Below are 22,076 nucleotides of genomic sequence, written 5' to 3'. Positions count from 1 at the left end.
ACTTATTATTTGGTACATATAGGTCTAATTTGATACTTATAAATCTAACACTTATTATTGGTATCTTCCCAAACTATTCTTTCAAAGATGAACCCTAGAGTCCTGAAATGGTTCAATTTTCAATGCCAGTAAAATCTGTAATTTATTACTTAATACAGTGTTTATCTCATTTGAGATTAATAAGTAACTAGTTGGAAGAAACCAGAAAATATTACTATGTTCCTGTTTCCAAGCTTGGGAAGCAGAGCTCAGAGAACATGCTGACTTTTTCAAGGCTACCCAGCTCTTAAGATACAAAACCAGTTGGGTGGTAGTGGTACACACCTTTAATCCCAGCACTTAGGAGGCAGAGGCAGGTGGATCTCTGTGAATTCAACCAGCCTGGTCTACTGAGAGAGTTGCAATTACACAGAGCACAGAGAAGCTGTATCTTGAAAAAACATAAATAAATAAATGAATGAATAAATAAATAAAACCAGAATATAAAGATGATGGATTGTACCATTTCAGATAATGTGTTTATATATGCCATTCTTTTCTCCCTGACTACTAAAGACAGTGATATTCTAATCTCATTCAAGAAAACCTCAGCACAAATCCTAAAGTAAATAGCACATAACCTTTGAAAGTTATTGTTTCCATTTCTTTAAGACTGTTCACATGGCTTTTCAAGCATAGAGTATACCTACTGAATTTTTCACTTGCTCCTTTCCAAAATGAGAAGGCTATGTGAGAAACATTCAGAGAGTGTGGTAGATCCATTTGAAGAGCAATCCAACCTAAGTTAATGCCTCTGCTCTACCTTGGTGTTTTCTGTAGAGGGCAGAGGGCCTAATACTGTTAAGGAGGAAAGAAAGACACACAGAACTTTTAATGCTTCTATAGATTAATTATGATTCAGAACATTTATGATGCATATAATATATATGTTTGTGTATATATATATATACATATACATATACATATATATATAATTTTGTCATCCATTGGACTTAGAGATGATGTAACTCAAAGTAAATGCAGCAACATCCTTCCTTTCTACTTGACTTACAGGGCTTTAAAACAGGGGCAAATGACTAGGCAGTTACATTACTAGCAAGGGAATCATGTAAAACAGAAATAGGAGGAAGTCTGCGTTTCTCCCCATTTATGTTGGCCGCTCTCACTTTGTTTTCACCCCCTTGACTGCAGACAGTTTCCTACCTTATGATAGATCTTCTTTCATTTCTTTTTACCTGCTCAATTTTGAATCACAAGATTTTTCTTTGCTGCCTCAGGGCTTAGGTTAAAACTAGTTGTGAGAATTCTAGCCCTCCCCCTTTTTAATGTTTAAGATCCACTTGATGTGTTCCATTTCTCCTATTGTTAATTCTACCCTGCTTTTCATCTTCTTATTTTCATCATTTCTCATTGTCGTGGCACATTTTCAGGTTTTAAATGATGAGAAAATACACACATTATAATATTTAGCATTTCCCTACACATTGACATCACCACCCATCACTCTCTATGCTGTGTCCCTGCCTTTCGGAGTTGGCAACATACATAAGTGATCTGGAGTGGGGACTGATTTTCAGCATTCTCTCGCTTAGAAAATCTTAAAATACTTTGTACATTGAGAATGCAATTTTTATACTTTCTCAGCGACTTCAAAAACATTGACTTCCATTATAAGGACTTCGAGTTGATATCCCAGTTACTGTTGCGCAGAGATAACTTGAATTTAGGTCACTTTGTTAGAGGAAGTTGAGAGCCAGTAGGCCACCAAATCTCATACCAACAGATCAGAAGAGAAGATATTTCCTATGCCCATTAATAAAACTCATTTTGATCTAAATCAGAAATATTTTGAAGAAAGTTCATATTTGGTAAAAGGAGAAAGATTTATACGGTCTGAAGAGAAACCAGAGTGCAGAAATTTCTTATTTAAAATTGTTTTTCACCAAGTACAGGAAGACTTAAAAACTTTGACTCTGAATAGGCACCTTTGTTTTTTTAAGTTGGGACACTAAACTACACCAGTAAATAGGAAGATAGTATGTGTATTATTTTTAATTTGATAAATGCAAAGTAGAAATGTATAAATCAAGTTTAAGTTGACTAAAACACTCTTTTTTAATTTTTTTAATTTATTTTACATACCAATCACTTATCCCTCCTCCCATTTTCCCACACACACACCCCCAGCTACCCTCCCACCCCTCTTCACCTCCTCCAACAGGGTAAGTTCTCCCATGAGGGGACAGCTAAGCCTGGTACATTCAGTTGAGGCAGGATGAAGCCCCTCCTCTCTTTATCAGGGTTGAGCAAGGTATCTGACCATAGGTAATGGGATCCAGAAAGCCAGCTCGTGCACCAGGGATAGATCCTGATCCCACTGCCAGGGGCCCCTCAGACAGACCCAGCTACACAACTGTCTCCTGTATGCAGAGGGTCTAGTCTGGTCCCATGCAGGTTCCACAGCTGTGGGTCTGAAGTTCATGAGTTGCTTTGAGCTTGGTTCAGTAAGATTAGACTACTAGTAACAGTGGTGAGGGTGCCTGAACTGGCCTACCCTGGTAATCAGATTGGTGAATACCATAATTGTCATCATAGAGTCTTCATCTAGTAACTGATGGGAGTAGATGCAGACATCCACAACCATGCACAGGCCAAGCTCTGAGAGTCCAGTAGAAGAGAGGGAAGAGGAATTACATGAGAAGGGGGGGGGGGTCAAGATCACGATAGGAAAACCTACAGAGACAACTAAAAAACTCTTGATTGTTTCATCAGATTAAAAAAACACTAAAATAAATGTCCTGGAATTCTAAGATTATAAACGACAGCTTTGAAATTCCAGTGATTTCTGTGAACTTAGGCTTAACATCTCTTGTACATATACAATACTATAAAGCACCATGAGTGCATTCAAAATTGTAATACAGTTAATGATTAAATGTGACAAAATATTTTATTTTAATAGCATCATCCCTATCCACTAAACACGTCAACAGCAAACAACAAAGGAAAGTATAGTTCTTTCCATGATAGGACATTTAACAGGCTAAAATGGATTTAATAATTACTATAATAAACATTCATTGAACTAAATTTCTCCATATACCCATTTAATATAATTATAGGAAGGGTAGTTATTCAAATATATTTGTTCTTACAAGTAGCTAGAAGACAATAAAAAATGTAAGTCTAAGACAACTTAGAAAGAGAGAGCATTATGGTAGGTCACACCAATAAATTCACTATAACTAATAACAGAGGAAAGAAAAGATGTTGCAAGTCGAATTGTTACAGATACATTGGTAATTATATAGTTTATGTTGAGTTCTGTCTTAATACTGATATGTCTGGTGGAGAATGCATGTAATGGCAGACTACTGAGTCGTACTTTATGGGTGACACTAATATTTGCTCTCTAGCCTTATGAGCTCATTGTTGGCTTGCAGAAGTAGTCTCTGGGAGAATCCTCTAGATACGATTGCTCCAGTTCATGTCAGTATTGGCTATTTTAATTAGTTCTTAAAACATACTTTTTGTTCTAGAATCTAGTAGCTCAAATTTTCCTCTCTGGGCATCAGAGTCCACTACATGTTTACTTCATTTCAACTTGATTCTAGTAAACCCCTTTACTGGGCTATAAGTATCTCAGGTTTGATCTATGCATTATCCTAATTCCATACCCCTTTCTTCCACAAGTCTTGCCATGAAATTTATTGATGAAATTGCTACTTTGGCTATTCAAATCTTCAGTTTACTGACTGATACCAATTAGAAATTCTCTCTTCTTAGAGTATGAATCTCCAGGAACAGAGCTATACTTAAAATACTTGCTTTCTCACAGTATCTTCCATGGTGCATGTCTCATACTTGATCATTATTTGACAAAATATTTCTCTGATCAAAATGGTGATCATTTTTGCATGGCACAGCCAGTGTAGTCATGATCCAACAGCAGCTGTGGCTATCTACAATGAGACAACATGAGACTTGGCCTATGAGCAGTCGCAGATCTGGGAAGGATTTACTGGCCCCTGTGCCTTTCTTTTGAATTATTGACAACTGATGGGTTCTGGGGATGGGACAGTCATCACTTTCACTTGTTTATCCAGTGGTGAGCCCACCATGCTCCTAATGGGTAGTTTCAAATCCACGGACACGCGAATGATCTTTGTTCAATTCAGATTTCAAACAAATAAACAAATAAAGTAAAAACCATGGGCATAAGAAAGGGTGTACAGATAGGTTGGCAGGATTAATGGAAGTGTTGAAAGACTAGAGAAGTGAGGAGTTGCACTAATCAGAGTATACTTTGTACTTGAATGAAATTGACAAAGAAAACAACTCAATAAAAAAATTTAAAGTGGTCATTCCGGATTTGGTTATATAAATAAAGCTAAACAAACACTGGACTCACAGTTTTATTTGGTATTAAAGGTTAAATCTGAATAATGCTGAGTCATGGGTGGTCACACAATTATCCAAAGCCTATCTCTTCAGTTATTTGAAGCTTACCAAATAAACTTCAATATTATTCGAAGCATCTACTCCCTTTAGTATGAAGGAGTAGTGTACAGTTTAGATGCATGATTCTAATTCTAATTATGCATGATGCATAATTCTAAAATGGCATGCACATTTTGTAATGGCTCTTTCCCCAAAAGAAATCGTGGGTCATAAGTCACCTATGGCAGGAATATCACTAAGAACTCACCAGCTGAGGACAAGAGGACCCAGGCAAGAACTAGCTGCTCTCACAATAGCATAACAAAATGTGGTCAGTTTATCATGGGACTTTTCCTTTATTTCTAAGTGAAATTACAATTTTTCAAAAGGGGGGGGTGGAATTATGAGCCTATCTACATTTTATGAGACATCAGATCTCTTAGTTTATTTATGAAAATCTAAGGTATAGTGCAATTCCTATGGCAGAAATAAGACAGGTTATTATTGATGGTGAGTGAATTTCTTGTTAATTTTCAAGGTCAATTATAATGTCTAATCTGGTTTGCAATCTCATAGGCTGTGAATATCTAATTTTAACACAGAGAAGAACATACTAATTTTGTAGTAGGAGATATGCGTTACTTTGCAAAAAATTACATTCAGTTGGAGCAACTAGTCAACAGGTCATAGGGGGATGCTGCTTAATTGGTTTGAAGTAAAACATGAAAATGGTGACACTTAAGCTGAGAACCTTATAAAAGAAAGTAGAGAAGAGGAGGACATGGTGACTGAACCGTGAAGTGGGATGAACTCATGGGCTGAGCTCAGGGACTGGGACCAAAGATCAAGATGAAAAATCACTGTTTTTTTTCTACTTAGTATGCACACATATTTGTGTGTATGTTTAATTACATGTTAAATGAAACAAATGATGGGCATTTTGAGACAGGGAGAGACGTGCAATGTGTAGGCATCATCTCATACTTCAACTCTAGTTTAAAAAGCCTCAAACTTACTGCATATTTACGGTTTTTAATCTGCTTTCTCTGTATCTCCACAGATCTTCATAAACAATGAATGGCATGACTCAGTGAGTGGCAAGAAATTTCCTGTCCTTAACCCGGCGACTGAGGAGGTCATCTGCCATGTGGAAGAAGGGGACAAGGTAAGTTCTAGCACCCACAAGTCCAATTTGCTTCTCACTGTTCTGAGCACAAAACCCAGGGTAAGCTCAAGGAAAGACATGAAAATATGGCTGCTCTGGCAGTTGGGTTAATGTTCTGTTGTCATTGGCATAAGACAAACACCATCAACGGATGCCTTGGATGAGGTGCTGATTTTTTTTTCAAGCTATTTTTCCTTGGCTGCTTTTCACTTGAAATAGTGTCTAGATTCACTATGCGGACAGACTCATAGAAAGGAATCCATCTTAGGCTAAAAGAGAGAGAAATATTTTATAAGCTTACAGTTGTTCTTACACATTTGCTAAGTGAGGCTAAAGGTTGATATGGGACTTTTAGAACAATGTATTATCAAGTTATTTTTATTGAAAATCATTGATTTGGGAACAAGGAGATCAGGGAACATCATGCTATACTGCATAGTGGCAAAACCACATTCTCACTGCAGTATGTAAGGGTTTCTTTTTCCCATACCTCCCGAGAGTACTTTTTATGTTCTGATTTTTGTTAAGAATCATTAGGAGTAGAGTAAGAGGATATCAGTTGATTATCATTTTGTTTGGAGTTTGTCCAATAGCTAGCAAAGAGAACATGGTTTCATATTCCTGTTGGCCATTTACACATCTTGAGCAACGCTTTTTGAGATAATTTCCATTTAAATTAGATTATTTGGAATATTTTTCTTTATATTAGTCCCTTATAAAATCTGGAAACCAAATATTTGTCAGGTGAACAGAACAGTCTAACATCTCCCCCTGCATGCAGTCAGTTCTCCCATTTGCTCTCTAAGACTGTATCTTGAAATTACTTTTGCACATTTTCTTTCAGTAATATCATGGTTGTGTGTTTACATTTAGGTCCTTGGTCCATTTGAGTTAATTTCCATTTATCATAGAAGAGAAAGCTATACACTAACTCTTCTTCATGTAGTTTTCCAGCTTCTCTGTAGGAAAGAGGCTGGCTCTTCTCCAGTGTCTGTGGTGATACATTGAAATGGCTGCAGGTGCATAATGGAAAATATGGGTTTGGACTAGTACAAAGGTAGGATGATTGGAACTACTGGCTTAGCCACTACATCTTCCTGAATTTCTAGAAGACCAAACTTAGGCAAAGATAAAATTACCATCCACAACTATGTGCCAGCGGTGACCCAGAAGCCTGTGAGCTAATCCCAGAAGGAAGTGAAGATGTGTTTACTATATTAAGAAAAGGAGGAATAAATGCTTTTTTTTCTTTTTCTTTTTCTTTTTTTTTTTTTTGGTTTTTCAAGACAGGGTTTCTCTGTGTAGCTTTGTGCCTTTTCCTGAAACTCACTTGGTAGCTCAGGCTGGCCTCGAACTCACAGACTCACAGAGATCCACCTGGCTCTGCCTCCTGAGTGCTGGGATTAAAGGCGTGCGCCACCACCGCCCAGCTAATAAATGCTTTTTACCTGAGGCTGAGATATACACAATATGGCTTTACCTCAAATGCCACCCTCATTCACTGAGTATCTCCAACAAGACTGGGAAGAAAGAAACAGAAACCTAAGCCTCACATGCAGTAAGACATAGATAAACTAAGAGCTCATCTGCTGCCTATGCCTTCTCCGTGTAGATAAAAATGACACTCGAGACTATGAATCTGTAGATGGCAGATAACAAAAATCATGTTATTGCTGCTTTGACACTGAAGCCTTGGACATTTAGCTGCTAGGGGACATCTTGCTCTGATACTGGGCTTGGTCTCATCAGGATAACAAAGCTCTCTGCCTGGGTTCAGTAGAAACCTTGGCAGCTCAGGCAGGCTGAGGACTTTGCTGGGGGAATCAATGAGGTTTACCTTCTTCCTCATGCACAAATGGGAAAGCTGGTGACCATGCCAGCAGCCTTGCCAGAGAGCCCTGATCTGCTCTGTCCTTAGTGACAACTGCCCCTCCTGTAGAAAGATCAAGGAGAAGAATTCATATCCACGCAAGCTGCAAGCCAAGTCACTGTGCCAATCTGGTTGGCGGGACAGATGAGTCTTCTAAGACAATTGTCAATGATATATAAAGTATTTGTGAGAAACAAGGGCTTGCTTCACAACCACATTCCTGTTTCTGTTTCCTTTTAAAAAAAATTATTTAAAAATGCCTTTTTGAATTATTTCTGTTCAAACAATTTGTGAGGAATCTAATAACCTGCGTCTAGCATTGCTTAGTCACTCTAGCATAACCTGGTAAAGTTCACAGTCACAAGAAACCTGGTATGCTGGACTGACTTATGAGGTCAAAGACTAAAGGTTTTGAAGATTCCATTCACAAGCAGAATGGGGCTGCCAACGGGCCATATCCTGCCTTTCATGGTATCACAAGTGTGGGGCAGGGGCCAGAGCAAATGCGTGTTCAAAAGCCAAGAATGCCTGTGGGTGGGAAGTGTTTTCTTTTCACTTCAGTGCTTCTTTAGGAGCTGCTGACTAATCCTGGGGCATGAGCTAATTGATAATTGGAGGGATAAAACTAAATGTCCATTAAAGTAAGTGCTTCAGACAGGTGTGAAAGGAAGCTGGTCTGATTGCTATTTTCTCCATCTCTGACTGAACTTAATGTGCCTGTGTACATTCCAGGAGAGATGGAAGCATTCAGAACCTCTCTAACTAGTCTTAGAGGCTCTTGCTTTCTCACTTTCATTCAAACTGCCTGCATACATTCAGCTTGCAGGCTCTGACTTCAAAACTGGAATATTTGACTTTCCCTAAGCCACAGCATTTGATCATAGAAAAATGCCAGTTAATCTTGTTGTCTGGCTAATACATATATATATATACACACACATATATCTTGGAAATGCCAGTCCTTGAATAAAAATATACATAATGATAGCTTTGAAAAGAAACATATTTTTAAAAAATCCTTATGTGATTAGTATATCGGGTAATGCAAATGTTTTGATACATAATGAAATCAGTTAAACCATGATTACTATATAAATATTTAAAAATAAATTACATAAGGCAAAATGCATGCCTTTATGTGTAACATGTTAGACTTATAGTAAAGCTAAAAAAAATTAAATACTGCATATGCATTAAAAGAATAGCAAGAAATCTTGCCATCTGTAATACAGTGAGCAACGACTATGCTGCCCAAAGCAGCTTTGTTAGACAGCCTGGCTGAGATACAGCAAGTAAATATGGAGGTCAGTATATGATCAAATTTTGGCTCTATTTTCTGCTGTTTCTCATGTATAAAGTCTATTTACCTACATTTCAAGGTTTATGATACTTAATTGTAGTAGTAACTTGGGGGCTATAAAGATCTTGCCTTTGTGTCAGAAGCTTAAAGCCTCTCTCTCTTAAATCACTTTATTGAAATGAACTCACAAAGAAAAACTTCACACAGCTAGATTAAGGAAACCCCTCAAACAGAAACTTACCTAGTTCCAAACTATGCATCTCAGTGAATTTCTACACAGTTAGAAGGGCCATTGTGAAGCCACGGAACTTCACTTGGGGTTTCACACTTTCCCTATCAACTATATTTTTGTGGATTTGCCCAGCACAAAGACTATGACAGAGTTGAAATTAAAAAAAAAAAAAAAGAGTTAGCTTTTATCCTCTCTCACGATTCAAGGGTCCTTTTGCCTGTGTTCTGTGCTGTCTCATTCACTGCTATTACTTTCTTTGTCTCCTTTACATGTCATTCTATACACACACAACTGTCCACATACAAACATTATACATTCTAGGCTAGGATCTGCATATGAGAAAGAATATTCAATTTTTTTTCTGAGCTTGAGTGACCTTGCTTAATATTATACATATTAAATCCATTCCTTTTCCTGTGGATTTCTTGATTTCATTTTTCTTTAGAACTGAATAATATTCTATTTTCTGTGTGAACCACATTTCCATTTATTTGTTGATGGACACTTAAGTTGCTTCCATTTCTTTGATATTCTAAATAGAAAAAGTTCATGGTAATTGTCTATAGCACTAACTCGTGGCAATGAAGAAGTTACTTTCCTTCCTGGAGGTCAGTAAGAGGCTCTTAATTACCATGTGCACTGAGCTGCATTTCTGGTGACTTTTGTGTGAGGTTAACACACTGAACCAGGACTTTGAAAGGTAAAGGGGCATGCTGCTAGAACATTCACTATTCAAAGAGAATTTCAGGAGCCAAGATGAGAAGGGATGGCTCCTACTGAGTAGGAGAAAGGTTAACAGGAAGTCTTGGCCTGCAAAGTGGGGCCAGAAAATGTTGAACTTTGAAACCAAATGGAGAGCCTTGACCTTAGGACTGTGGATGAAGCAAGCAGGTGTAAACATGAATGCAAAAGTGATAAGATTAATTACGTGAAGGATATTGGCTTTGTAGAGGAAGCTGCTGACAGTATGGAACAGCAGAACTGATGTGGAAGAGGACGGAGAAGGCTGAAAGAACATGCTAGAATGGTCTAGGATACTGTACTCACTTTCATGTTGGTTTCTCTTTTGGGACCACAGTTGTCTCCCTCTAGTGAACACTTAGCATGTCATTCACATAGAAAATGTGAGACAACTGTTCCTGATAAGAGCAATGAACTTCAAACAATATATCTTACTTGTCTAACAGAGTAGACCACTTGCATCCACATGTTGGTAAATTAAACTGCCCTGGGATCAGAAGGTATAGCTGCTGATGTAGACAGTGTATCGCAGCTGTGTGGACACCGAGTTCACAGGCTTTTTTTAGCTATTATTCTCTAATAGAGTACAACTATTATTTACCTAGCCTTGTTTTGTGTATCAGAAGTAAATTAGAGCTAACCTAAAAGGTCTGTGGGTTATATGCAAATTCTATGTAAATTTAACATCTGTGATTTTAGACTATCTTTCCAGGACTTGAGAATCAGTTCTTCCTGGATACTGAGGGAAGGATGTATTTATAAAATGATAAGGTGATGTTTGGTTGCATGTTCCTCCAATTTAATGATGTTTCAGAACAAAATCTTTACTTCAGGGTCCTATCATTAGCCAACCTATAGTTAGAATGCTAGGAAAACACACAGATGTTTGAATCCCTCAAATCTTACATGGTTAAAAGGAAAAATCAGAATTCAAAGCTCAGTTTTTTGTTTCACTAAAAATCCACGGTCCTTACTCTCTTTATGGCCCTACAGGATTATATACATGATGTGAGAGAAGAAGAGTCATGACCCCAAAAGATATAAACATAAGAACAAATTTATTTATGATAGCCCTGTGTAGGAGTGTAGCTAGAGTTTTCCTGCCTGGCCCACAGTCAGGACAAATCTCTGTCTACCGCCAGTCCCATAGCTACTCAGACCCAACCAAGTAAACACAGAGACTTATACTGCTTACAAACTGTATGGCCATAGCAGGCTTCTTGCTAACTGTTCTTATATCTTATATTAATCCATTTCTATAAATCTATACCTTGCCACGTGGCTTGTGGCTTACCGGCATCTTCACATGCTGCTTGTCATGGTGGTGGCTGGCAGTGTCTCTCTCCTCAGCCTTCCACTTCCCAGAATTCTTCTCTTCCTTGTCCCGCCTATACTTCCTCCTGCCTGACTACTGGCCAATCAGTGTTTTATTTACTAACCAATCAGAGCAAAACATTTGCCATACAGAACATCCCTCAGCACTAGGAGGGTTTCTTAAATGGTAAGGTTTGTTTCAAAACCATTTTCTATCCACCCTTAGGGAGGAGGCTCAAGACAACTCATACTTAGCAAAGGCCAATGACATAACAGTAAAACAGAAGGATCCACACCAGAGCTGCATCTCACAGGTCTAACACAGAAGGGTGTATGTGCATGTGTGTGTGTGTGTGTGTGTGTGTGTGTGTGTGTGTGTGTGTGTGTGTTAAAGCATCCATAAATCACATGGGAAAACTCAGATTTTTGAGCTTTGCTTTTTCTTTTCTTCTCCAAACAGTGTTCTCTGGATTTCCTTAGGAAAAGCTTAGAAAATTTGTTGTAAAACAAAACAAAATCTAAATATAAGTAGTAATATGGTCAATGTGATACCTAAAATATACATTGTTCTCAATGGAACAAAGCAAAAACTACATGTACTTAATTCCACATAGTCATTATTCTTCAAAAGATTTGACACTAATGTGTAAATTAGCATAGTAAATGGGTATTAGTGTGTAACTTTAAACATTCAGTTGTTTAAATCAAGATGTACTTCTAAAAGGATTCTTCCTGCCCATTCCTAAATAAAGGGGGTCTTTGATTTATATGGTTGGACAGATAATTTTACAACCTTGATTTATTACTTTTAAGGTCTTTTTTTGTTTATTTTTGTTTTTGTTTTTCAAGACAGGGTTTTTCTGGGCAGCCCTGGCTGTCCTGGAACTATCTGTGTAGACCAGGCATAAGAAAGCAATACACATTCAATAGAAACTGGACATTTTGTTTTGAAAATTGGACTCTTTCCAGGCTTATGATTTGTAGTACAGTAGTCTCTTGTGATGCTTATGGAACTCCCCAGCAGCCACACAGTCCTGTGGGTAAGCCATCAGTTCTATAATCCACAGCATACTGAGTTTAATACAAGAAATGACACATCCAATACTTGTTAAGGAAGACAGTCCATATTAGGTAGTTTAGTTCAAGCTGTGATGTTTGTTGTGTGATGTGTACTGAATGCATTTAACATATTTTCAGTTGTAGCTCTCATAAATGCAGGAGCATCTGTACTGACATGGTTTATTTCCACCTCAGTTTGCAGACATGTAGACTTCTTCAATGTCTTATGGAATGCTTTCTGAAGAAGGTGATATTAATATAGCCTTCCATGCCTCTCTAAGGCGAAGGCAAAACAGGTTCAATTAAGTGCAAGCAATTCAAAAAATATGGGGGAGGTCTCCTTGATATTCTAATTCTCAGTAGAATTAAAAGTCCTAAATAAAGATGCAGTCTACTGGCCTGTAGGATTGATGGGGTTCCATATAATGCCAGTCTTATAGACAAAATTTTGAAAATTAATTACATTTAAAATATTAATTTATGAGCCAGGCAGTGGTGGCATACACCTTTAATCCCAGCACTTGGGAGGCAGAGGCAGGTGGATCTCTGTGAGTTAGGTCAAGGCTAGCCTGGTCTACAGAACAAGTTCCAGGACAGCCAGGGCTACCCAGAGAAACCCTGTCTCAAAAAAACAAAACAAAACAAAAAATATTTATTTACTATGTGTGTGCAAACACACACACACACACACACACACACACACACACACACACACATGCACAGACATCATGGCACCCATGTGGACATTGGAGGACAACTTGTCCTCCAATGAAAGAGATGGTTTTCTCTTTCTACCACGGGAGTGTTAGAGCTGGAACTAAGGATGTAGGGCATGGCAGTAAGGGCCTGTACTCAAGTGAGCCATCTCTCAGGGCCATGCTGTATTTTAGTAGTTGTTGCTTTATTCTATGTTAATTCCACACCTAGTATTCTATTTGAAATAAAGTTCTCATACATTTATACAAAGTAGCTCCTTTCATCTCAAATAATAGTATGGAACAAATGTATCCCTTATTTTACTGACAGAGAAAATGAAGCAAAGGGAAAGACCTTATGGTGAATTGTTGAATAACCTAAAGTGCCTGGGTGGGTTGTACTGAGAGCCTGGCTGGCTGTGGATGTCTTGTTGTGCATCACATTTTATTCCTTTGCTGATGAGGGAAGAGTATTTCAGGCTCAGCTCAAGCTCTCAACTAACAGATGGCCTCTGGAGATGCTTTAGCCTGTCCACTCTCACAGAGTTCCAATAAAAGAGTAAAGAATAACTTCTCTGTTACTGTAAACATGTGTACATTCCTTTAGTGTGAGAAGAGTGGGCTAGTCACAGAAGGAAGGATCTGAGTGCTAGTTTCTTTTCTTATCTGCCTTACAAAATAGCTGACAGAAGCAACTTTCAGGAAGGAGGATTTGTGGGCTCACAGTTGGAAAGGACACAGTCCTTCATGATGGTGATGGAAAGGAAGAGAACACAGTGGCAAGGGCGGGATACCAGGACCCCATGTGTCTTACTGGACCAGAAAACAGAAAGAGATCTCAAGATGCCACTGGATCCCGGTTATAACCCATGTGCCATGCCTTGTGGCTCCACACCTGCCCCTCACTTCCTGTGTCTATTAAGGTCTCACAACCTCTCAAAACAGTGCTAACCCGTGAGTGGCAACTGTTAAAACATTTGAGCCAAAATCAACATTTCACATGCAGACCAATGCACTATGTATACTATAAGCCCTCATTTTCAATAAGATATGATGTGAATGTACCAAAATTTGGTACTTTAACTCATAATTTGGTAATGAAGATAGTTTCCTTTACTTCTAAATCAAATGAGCTAATGTGTATAAACTAACTAGAACATTATTTCAAACAAAATAAACATTCAGTGTCCTATTACAATAGGGTAAAGTAACAACTATTAAAACACAGTCTCTCTATTCTAGGAGTTTAACTATTTGATAGACTATTGGAGTTTATTATAAATATTACTCAGTTACTCAAGAGAAACCATTTCAGCATACTGTGGTGCTGTGAGTGGAATGTTCTGGACTTTGGGCTAACATAGGCCTAGCTTCTGTTTGTGAGGACTGTGTCCTAGTTTATAAGGGTGCGATGTTGTTTTTGCTCATCTAGTGTTTTGACCATCCTGAATTGAATGCTGTGTGATTTCCAGGCAGATGTTGACAAGGCCGTGAAGGCTGCAAGACAGGCTTTTCAGATTGGCTCCCCATGGCGCACCATGGATGCTTCAGAGAGGGGGCGACTGCTGAACAAGCTGGCTGACTTAATAGAAAGAGATCGCCTGCTGCTGGCTGTGAGTATTAACCAATGCCAACAACAAGATACACAGGAGAGTTCCCAAGAGCACTCACTGCTCAAACTAGCTAGTTGATTAACTTAAGAGAGCACATGGACAAACATCCTGCCTTTTCTTTAGAATTTCTTAAAAGTGCAAAAATATTGCTCTAAAACAAATTTTATTTATATCCACCCCCAATTTTTTTTTTTTTACAATGCCTCCTTCTCCTGTCATATATCTGTTGACAATGTCATAACAAAGAGAAGTGATTTTCATTTTCATGGGTCTAAAAGAATTAACAAAATATAAACCAGGTTTAATATTGAGTAGAATCATTTTGGGGTTCCTATGCTTTTTCATTTCTGTGGCTAGATATGTCAGCATAGAATATGAATGGGAGAACATGTACTTGTCTTCTGAGTTATGCATTTTAGTAAATCCAACTGAAAATGACGTGGTTCCCAGTTAGATTTCAGACTACGTTTGATTATCTTCATTTTACTAGAAGCATTAGCAATTTTTTTTGGTAAAAAAAATCACCATTGCCTCAAAGATGCTGAATTTTTTCAAAATATGAAAAACATGCAGTCAATAGTTGCTGTTGCAAAACCACACCCTCTCAATATTCTATAGAAAGAAAGCGGTTTTCCAAAACCACCCCATCTCAATATTCTACAAAAAAGAAAGAAGTTTTCCAAAACTTGCCTTCTCTCATTTGTTTGTGGTGTGAAAAGTGTTAACTGCCTCTGCTGGCTTGAAACGTTGCAGAGGATGAAGAACAGACACATAAAATAGGTGGGTGTAGATTCTTGGGGAGTGGAAAATATAAATCAGAGGAGGAAGAGCTTTAGCTATTGGATGATCAACATATAGAGTGTAGGGATCCAAGGAGACCTTTATAGTCTGAATGAAAAGAGAAAGAAGAGAAAACATTGCAATCCCAGAAAGCCTGGAACTTTATATTCTGACGATCCAAATAGTTATGACCGTGTTGCCTAAACAACAGTCACTGAAAACTGCTAAGGAAAATCCATAAATCCACGGTGAAAGATGCAAGTGTTAAGTGTGGATGAACAGGCTTTCTATCTGCGAAGAATATGACAATGATAACTCAGGCATCAAGAATGGTTGCAAACACCAGATTGTCTCTACCATTGGCTGGCAAGTGAGATCCTGTTAGAACTCTCATATGACAAGGAGGCTACAAATCATCGTCACAGCTGTGCACCTGTGAAACTGTGCCTAGTGTATAGTTGGAAGGAATTCAGAATGTGACAGAAAGAACACAGGGTCAGACAATCAGAATCTCATTATCCTTCCTACCAGGACCTTGCTGTGCGACCATAAACAAATTATTGCACTTTGTTTTAAAACCAGTTTAGTCGACGTATAATTACCAAGCTCTCTTACATAACTACTAAAAATGTTGACTATATACTTTTAATTTATTGTTTATTCTTATAACATTCCATACATTTATAAAATGGATATTGATCATATCCATCCACAACTACTTCCTACAAATTCCTCCTCGTACCCCCATGCTACCTACTGCCTACTTTTTACATCTTCTTTTTACTCTTATTAGTAAACTTCAGAGTCCAATTATGCTGCTCATTCATACATGAGTATATGGTCATTGATTTTTATTTTAACTTAATTCATGTGTATGGGTGTTTGGCCCTCATGTGTATCTGTGTACTATATGTGTGACTGCTGCTCTCAGAGGGTAGAAGGAGACATAATACCTCAAGTAACTAAGATTGTGGATGATTGTGAGCTCTTATGTGGGTGCTGGGATGGAACTAGGTCTTCTGGAACAGCAGTCCACAATCTTAACCACTGAGCCATCTCTCCAGCTCTATCGAGCAATGTTCCTAAACTAATGTTTTTGCTGAGACTGTAGCCTGTGGTTTGTGTTGGTTTTTTTAGACAATGGAAGCCATGAATGGTGGGAAAGTCTTCGCCCATGCATACTTGTCGGATCTAGGAGGCTGCATAAAGGCACTAAAGTATTGTGCAGGCTGGGCAGACAAGATCCATGGCCAAACAATACCAAGTGGTAAGTATACCTAGAAAAATAGCAGGGATGGTGAGAGAGGCAAGGCTACCATTACAGAGATGATGCTTTCAAACTCTGATAAAGACGTCAACCAATAAAGCAAAATTATTTTCCCCTTGACTTTGAAAAACCACATTTCTGAAGAAGAAAATACTATTGTGTTAACATTTCTTCTTGTTATCATGAGGAAAATAAAACTATAGTATAGATAGCATTAAAGTAAGAACCTTATCATAGAATTAATTAAAAATTCAAGTGAGGTGTCTAAATGCCCAAACTTTGCAAAGCTGGCTACTGAAATTACTTATTTGTGCTTCATTTCCATAACAACATTGATATTCTTCCTATAATGTAATTGTTTAAGAAATTCCGTCCAGAAAGAGGCAGGTATGCTTATCAGTGCCCTTTTAAGCTCAGTGTATTTAAACAAACTAATTTATATTAACATGTTTCAAAACACAAAACAAGATGAGAACATATTTACTAGCTGAGTTCAAAGGTTTGCATTGAAGTGTTTGTGCAAGTGTTACTCAGGGTACCTATAGCAGAACAGACACATGAAAAATATTTGAAGTGGAAAAAGAATCAATTTGGTAATAAAATAGAGGGTGAGATTTATGACCATAACTGGAATGACATCAAGAACTTAGTCTACTTCCAGTTCTGACCCTAATATGCACTTCCAGCTGGAGGAGTCAGTTTGAGAGGTGGTCATCAAGAAGGAAGAAGATAAGAAGGAGACAACAGAGATACCACGAATGGGCCTCTTTTGTGGCTCCTACTCCACTCTTAGGAAACATAGAAGCTTCTTAAAGTACCCATAGGTCTTGACAGGAAACATACTGTGGTGGTAGCAGTAGGCTCCTGTGAAGGAAGCCAGAATAAAACACAGAACAACAAAATTCTCAGGGTAACCACATCAAAGTAAGGCACAGGAGTAGGCCAAACCCAGACGGAAGAGAACCACATTTCACTTCAAACACTTGTTTTTCCTTGACTGAAAAACATTGCATTTATGTTTGATAGGTGAAAGGAAAACCAACTATTCCAAGTCCGTAGAAAAACTGCTTACTTTGTGGAGATACTTTACTATTTTAAATCATTTACCATTTAAAATTTGGTGCTCCTGGGAGATTTGAGATGCTGGAAACATTTGCACGTGTCTCTGCCTTTACCCAGAGAGGTCCTCCCCTCCCAGCTCCTTTCAGCATCCCTCTGTGTACAACGGTGACGTAGAAGGCAGCCATCTTGGAATACGAGGAATAGAGTTAACTGCCTGTTAAATCTTCCCCTATCTTGTCACTTATTTTCATGTATCTCAGTCTTTAGACTCAAATTGCTGTTTGAGGGCTCCATTGTTTATGTTATTAACCTTGTAGAGAGGTTATTTTGTTTCCCTTTTGCTATTCACTGTGGGGATCCTCTCATATCATTCTCACATCATCCTGCCATGGGTGTATCCCACATTTGCCTTTAATGAATGGTGTGTCTGTTATGTTTTTCAGATGGAGATATTTTCACTTATACAAGACGTGAACCTATTGGGGTGTGTGGCCAAATCATCCCTGTAAGTTCTCCTTCATGATTCCCAATGGGGGAAATTCTATTTGATCTGAAGCCCATTACCACACGAGTGAAGCTTATGTGGTGGTTATGTGTGAAGTAAATTCAGTAAGCATGTCTGCCTGAAGCACATATTATTCCTGTAACTGAGCTTCTTGGATATGAGCTAGCTGGTCCAGAAACCCCTCAATATACTGCTGTACCCTTTGAGAGTGTTTTAATGTTGCCTAAAAAGCCCTAAGTGTTTATTGCATGGGTTGTTTTGAAAATTGTGCTATGTTCTGGTTTCATGAGCTCTGCTTTGTAAGTATATGACAAAGGTTTGTCATGGTTCATCTGTGCTAGGGCATTTCAGTGGGACACAGCATGGCCCAGTACTCCCAGCACTTCTGTCTCCTCCTTGAGACTTCCCACAGTAGACAGTAACTACAGCAAGACTGTTCAAATAGTGGAAAATATCTTTTGATTTAAATGGAAGTAATAATCTCCATGACAACTGGAAGAGTGTGTGGCCTGCATTGTACCTTTAAATAGCAAGTTTGGGTACTCAAAATTCTTCTGCCGAAAAAAATCATGTTCTGGATGTAACCAGATTTCCTCCAAGATTAACACAGGGCACTGGTCAGACACAGCTGACATAGTTTAAGAAGAAAGTCAAAAACAGTGAAATGTTCCAAAGTTTTCAGAATGACAGTGACTCCTGTTTAGTGTGATTGAACATATCAATGTATTTCATAGAACTGTTTAGTACTTCAAAGGCTTTAAAAAACACTCAGACACAGCTACATCACTCTAGCAGCTAGGACTTTTGGCTAATTTAAGCATTAGCTTCTCCTGTTCTGTTCTCTTGTTCTGGGGATCTAACCCTGGGCCTCACACATTCTAGACAAGTGTGTGCTTTGCCACAGCCTTGGATTTCTCAATTAATCCTGAAGACATCATCTAAAATAGAGAGGACTGTTTTCAGGACTCACAGGTGGTAAATGCATTACATAGAGACATGGCCCATGGGTTTGCTGAGATCCAAACTCAAGAATTCACCCACTGGATGTGAACTTCCTTTGCCTTTAACAATATTGTTTATCTTGGGCTAAGCACAGCTCTGTGTTGTGGAAAACACATTCAATATGCCCATGGCCTGGTTTTAGTTTCTAGGATCCAAAAAGTAAAAACAAAGTCTCCTAGGCACTATATATACTAAAAGATATTATAATTGGGTAAATTCTATTAAATGTGCTCAAGGGATATATAGGGAGAGAATGTCATGTCTTTTAAACCATCTGTAACCTTTGACATGCTTAATTATATAGAAGAACGTAAAATAATGTCTTCCTTGTAGAATAAGAATTCAAAATAACAGGACTTGACTATAAATTTGGGAGTGTTTTCTATATGGTTAGTTCAGAACATTTATCATTTACTAGTTGCTTTTAGCAATAAACGTAAGTGAGATGTGCCAGATACTTACACAGAACTTAGGGGTTTTTATTCCACGTCTATCAGGGCAGGTTGTTTTAGAAACTGTGGTTTGAAACAATGTAAAGAGTCCATTGTTCAATTTTGCTCTCTAGTGGAATTTCCCATTGGTCATGCTCATTTGGAAGATAGGCCCTGCCCTTAGCTGTGGGAACACCGTGATTGTCAAGCCAGCAGAGCAAACTCCTCTCACTGCTCTTCACATGGCGTCTTTAATAAAAGAGGTGAGTCTCCAGAGTCTAAACACGCAGGGTCCCTTGTTTACCTTACAGGCCTCATTCACACTACTGTGAGCTTCATTGTTCACACATGGCTCCTGCCCAGTCATGCAGATGAAAGCAGCAGGACTACAGGCTGGGACTTCTGTCAGCCAGCACAATCATGTCTCCACCTAAATAATGAGGCTTATAGCGAGTCACCTTGTAACTCGTTACCTCTGTTGTTCAAGTCTCATGAACATAATTCCTGAGGAAATACAACATTCTTTCACTTGCTGAAATATTTGCTGCCACGTCTGCACTTATAACAGGCCTGCTTGCTTCTGTGAATTCCTACAGTTATTTTAATTTGAATATGGCTGAAGAGGCCACTGTGCCAATACACTTGCTGTAATATTGGGCCATATTATGCAAAGAATACGTATAGCTGTTCATAGTCACTTGTCTATCAGAGCTTCATTTTCATTTTCTTTCCTGTTCAAAGTGCAAAGAATACATGACACTTATATTTAATTAACCAAAATGTGTGATTTCACCCTTTAAAAACAATTTACTGGTTTTAGGCCTTAATATCCTACCAAAAACTCTAAAAGGGCAACCTAGAATTTTGAAATCTGAAACAATGTCTTCAAGATATTTTTCATTTTAAATTAAAATGGACAACATTTTGTCAAAATGAGGCATTTTGATGCAAATATCTTGAAATTTTAATATGTCCATCAAATTAGTGACTCTGTCTTTGTTGTTTTCAGTAGGGTAGGAATCACTCTGCACTATCATCCTGAGGAGAGAGGCTTTGCTTATGTGATGTCTGACTGATTAAAAGATATCTCTAGGGGTTTGTAAATTAGCTGCTCTGCCTGGGAAGTCAACAGTGAAAAACTGAAAATGTGACCACTCTTATCTTTGCTGATGATACTGAATGCCTTCTTTCTATATATACACTTTATCATACTTTTCTGGATCCTTTCTCAATGAGTTCTCCCTTCTGACATTTGGTAGAGCTAATCATTGGAGCTACAAATCATTAATGAAATATTTGGATTTAGGAGAAAATGTTTCTCAATAATATCACCTTTGAGTACATTTTCATATGGAAAAAGAAAAGAAACAGTAATAATAAAGAACAAATATTTAGCCGGGCAGTGGTGGCACTCGCCTTTAATCCCAGCACTTGGGAGGCAGAGCCAGGTGGTTCTCTGTGAGTTTGAGGCCAGCCTGGTCTACAAAGCGAGATCCAGGACAGGCACCAAAACTATATGGAGAAACCCTGTCTCAAAAAAAAGCCAAATATTTAAGTGAAATTTTCTTGATAGAAAAATTCATAAGGTTAAAATAAGGAAACAGCTTCTGTCATGTACTCACCTGTGTTACAAATTAAATTCTTCATCTGTTGACTGCTTGCCTCTTAACTTGCAGGCAGGGTTTCCAGCTGGTGTGGTGAACATTGTCCCTGGTTATGGGCCAACCGCAGGGGCAGCCATCTCCTCTCACATGGACATTGATAAGGTGGCCTTCACAGGATCAACACAGGTAGTGTCAATCTCCTAATGCCTCATCTCTAAGGAAAAAAAGCAGGCACTCCGCAGCTGTTTCTTAGCCAACACTTCTTAAAACAAAAGTGCCCTCAATGGTTTGTTATTCTATCCTTGAAATATATTTATCAAGCACAAGTGGATGAATTTAGGATAAAAGAAAGTTTTCAATGTGTTTATTACTATCTCTTAGAAATATAGTCTCTGAGCCAGGCGGTGGTGGCACATGCCTTTAATCCAGCACTTGGGAGGCAGAGGCAGGTGGATCTCTGTGAGTTCGCAGCCAGCCTGGGCTACAGAGTGAGTTCCAGGAAAGGCGCAAAGCTACACAGAGAAACCCTGTCTCGAAAAACAAAAACAAAAACAAAAAAGAAAAGAAAAGAAAGAAAGGAAGAAAAATATAGTATGTGAGCCTGTCAGACAGATGAATGGTAAAGTATCTGGTAAATATATATATACATACATATATATATGTATATTAATTCGACCACAGTGATTTATATGAGTGAATGTAAGTACAACCACTAGATTAAGAAAATTAAATAGTAGAATTTCACCCTTATCATCTTACTTGGGACTGTCTACACATCATACCCTGAAAGGGAGACAAATTTTATTTCCTTCAATGTTTCTACTGAAGAACCTGTGTTCTGTGTGCTTGTTTTCACCATGGATTGGCACACAGTTGAAAACCAGGAACCAGCCCCCAAACACTATAAGATGCTACAGGTAGAGGACGAGAAACAGGCTTAGAAGATATATTTCTGGATATTGCATGACTTTCTATTATAAACAAAACGTGTAGAAA

The 22,076-nt window shown here is 38.2% G+C and overlaps 1 protein-coding gene across 1 annotated transcript in view; it reads left to right on the top strand.

Annotated features, from left to right (window-relative positions):
* LOC131908803 (aldehyde dehydrogenase 1A1) overlaps positions 1–22,076 on the top strand; it is a 46,738-nt gene that overhangs the window by 5,693 nt on the left and 18,969 nt on the right. Inside the window, exons 2-7 of the mRNA XM_059259829.1 lie at positions 5,501–5,605; positions 14,289–14,429; positions 16,347–16,476; positions 17,982–18,043; positions 19,611–19,739; positions 21,153–21,266. Of these exons, the coding sequence (XP_059115812.1) occupies positions 5,501–5,605; positions 14,289–14,429; positions 16,347–16,476; positions 17,982–18,043; positions 19,611–19,739; positions 21,153–21,266 (681 nt within the window). The remainder of the gene's footprint in view (positions 1–5,500; positions 5,606–14,288; positions 14,430–16,346; positions 16,477–17,981; positions 18,044–19,610; positions 19,740–21,152; positions 21,267–22,076) is intronic.

The sequence above is a fragment of the Peromyscus eremicus genome, chromosome 1 (genome assembly GCF_949786415.1).
Source record: "Peromyscus eremicus chromosome 1, PerEre_H2_v1, whole genome shotgun sequence".
NCBI classification, from domain to species: Eukaryota; Metazoa; Chordata; class Mammalia; order Rodentia; family Cricetidae; genus Peromyscus; species Peromyscus eremicus.
This window is presented reverse-complemented; position numbering and strand designations above follow the sequence as displayed.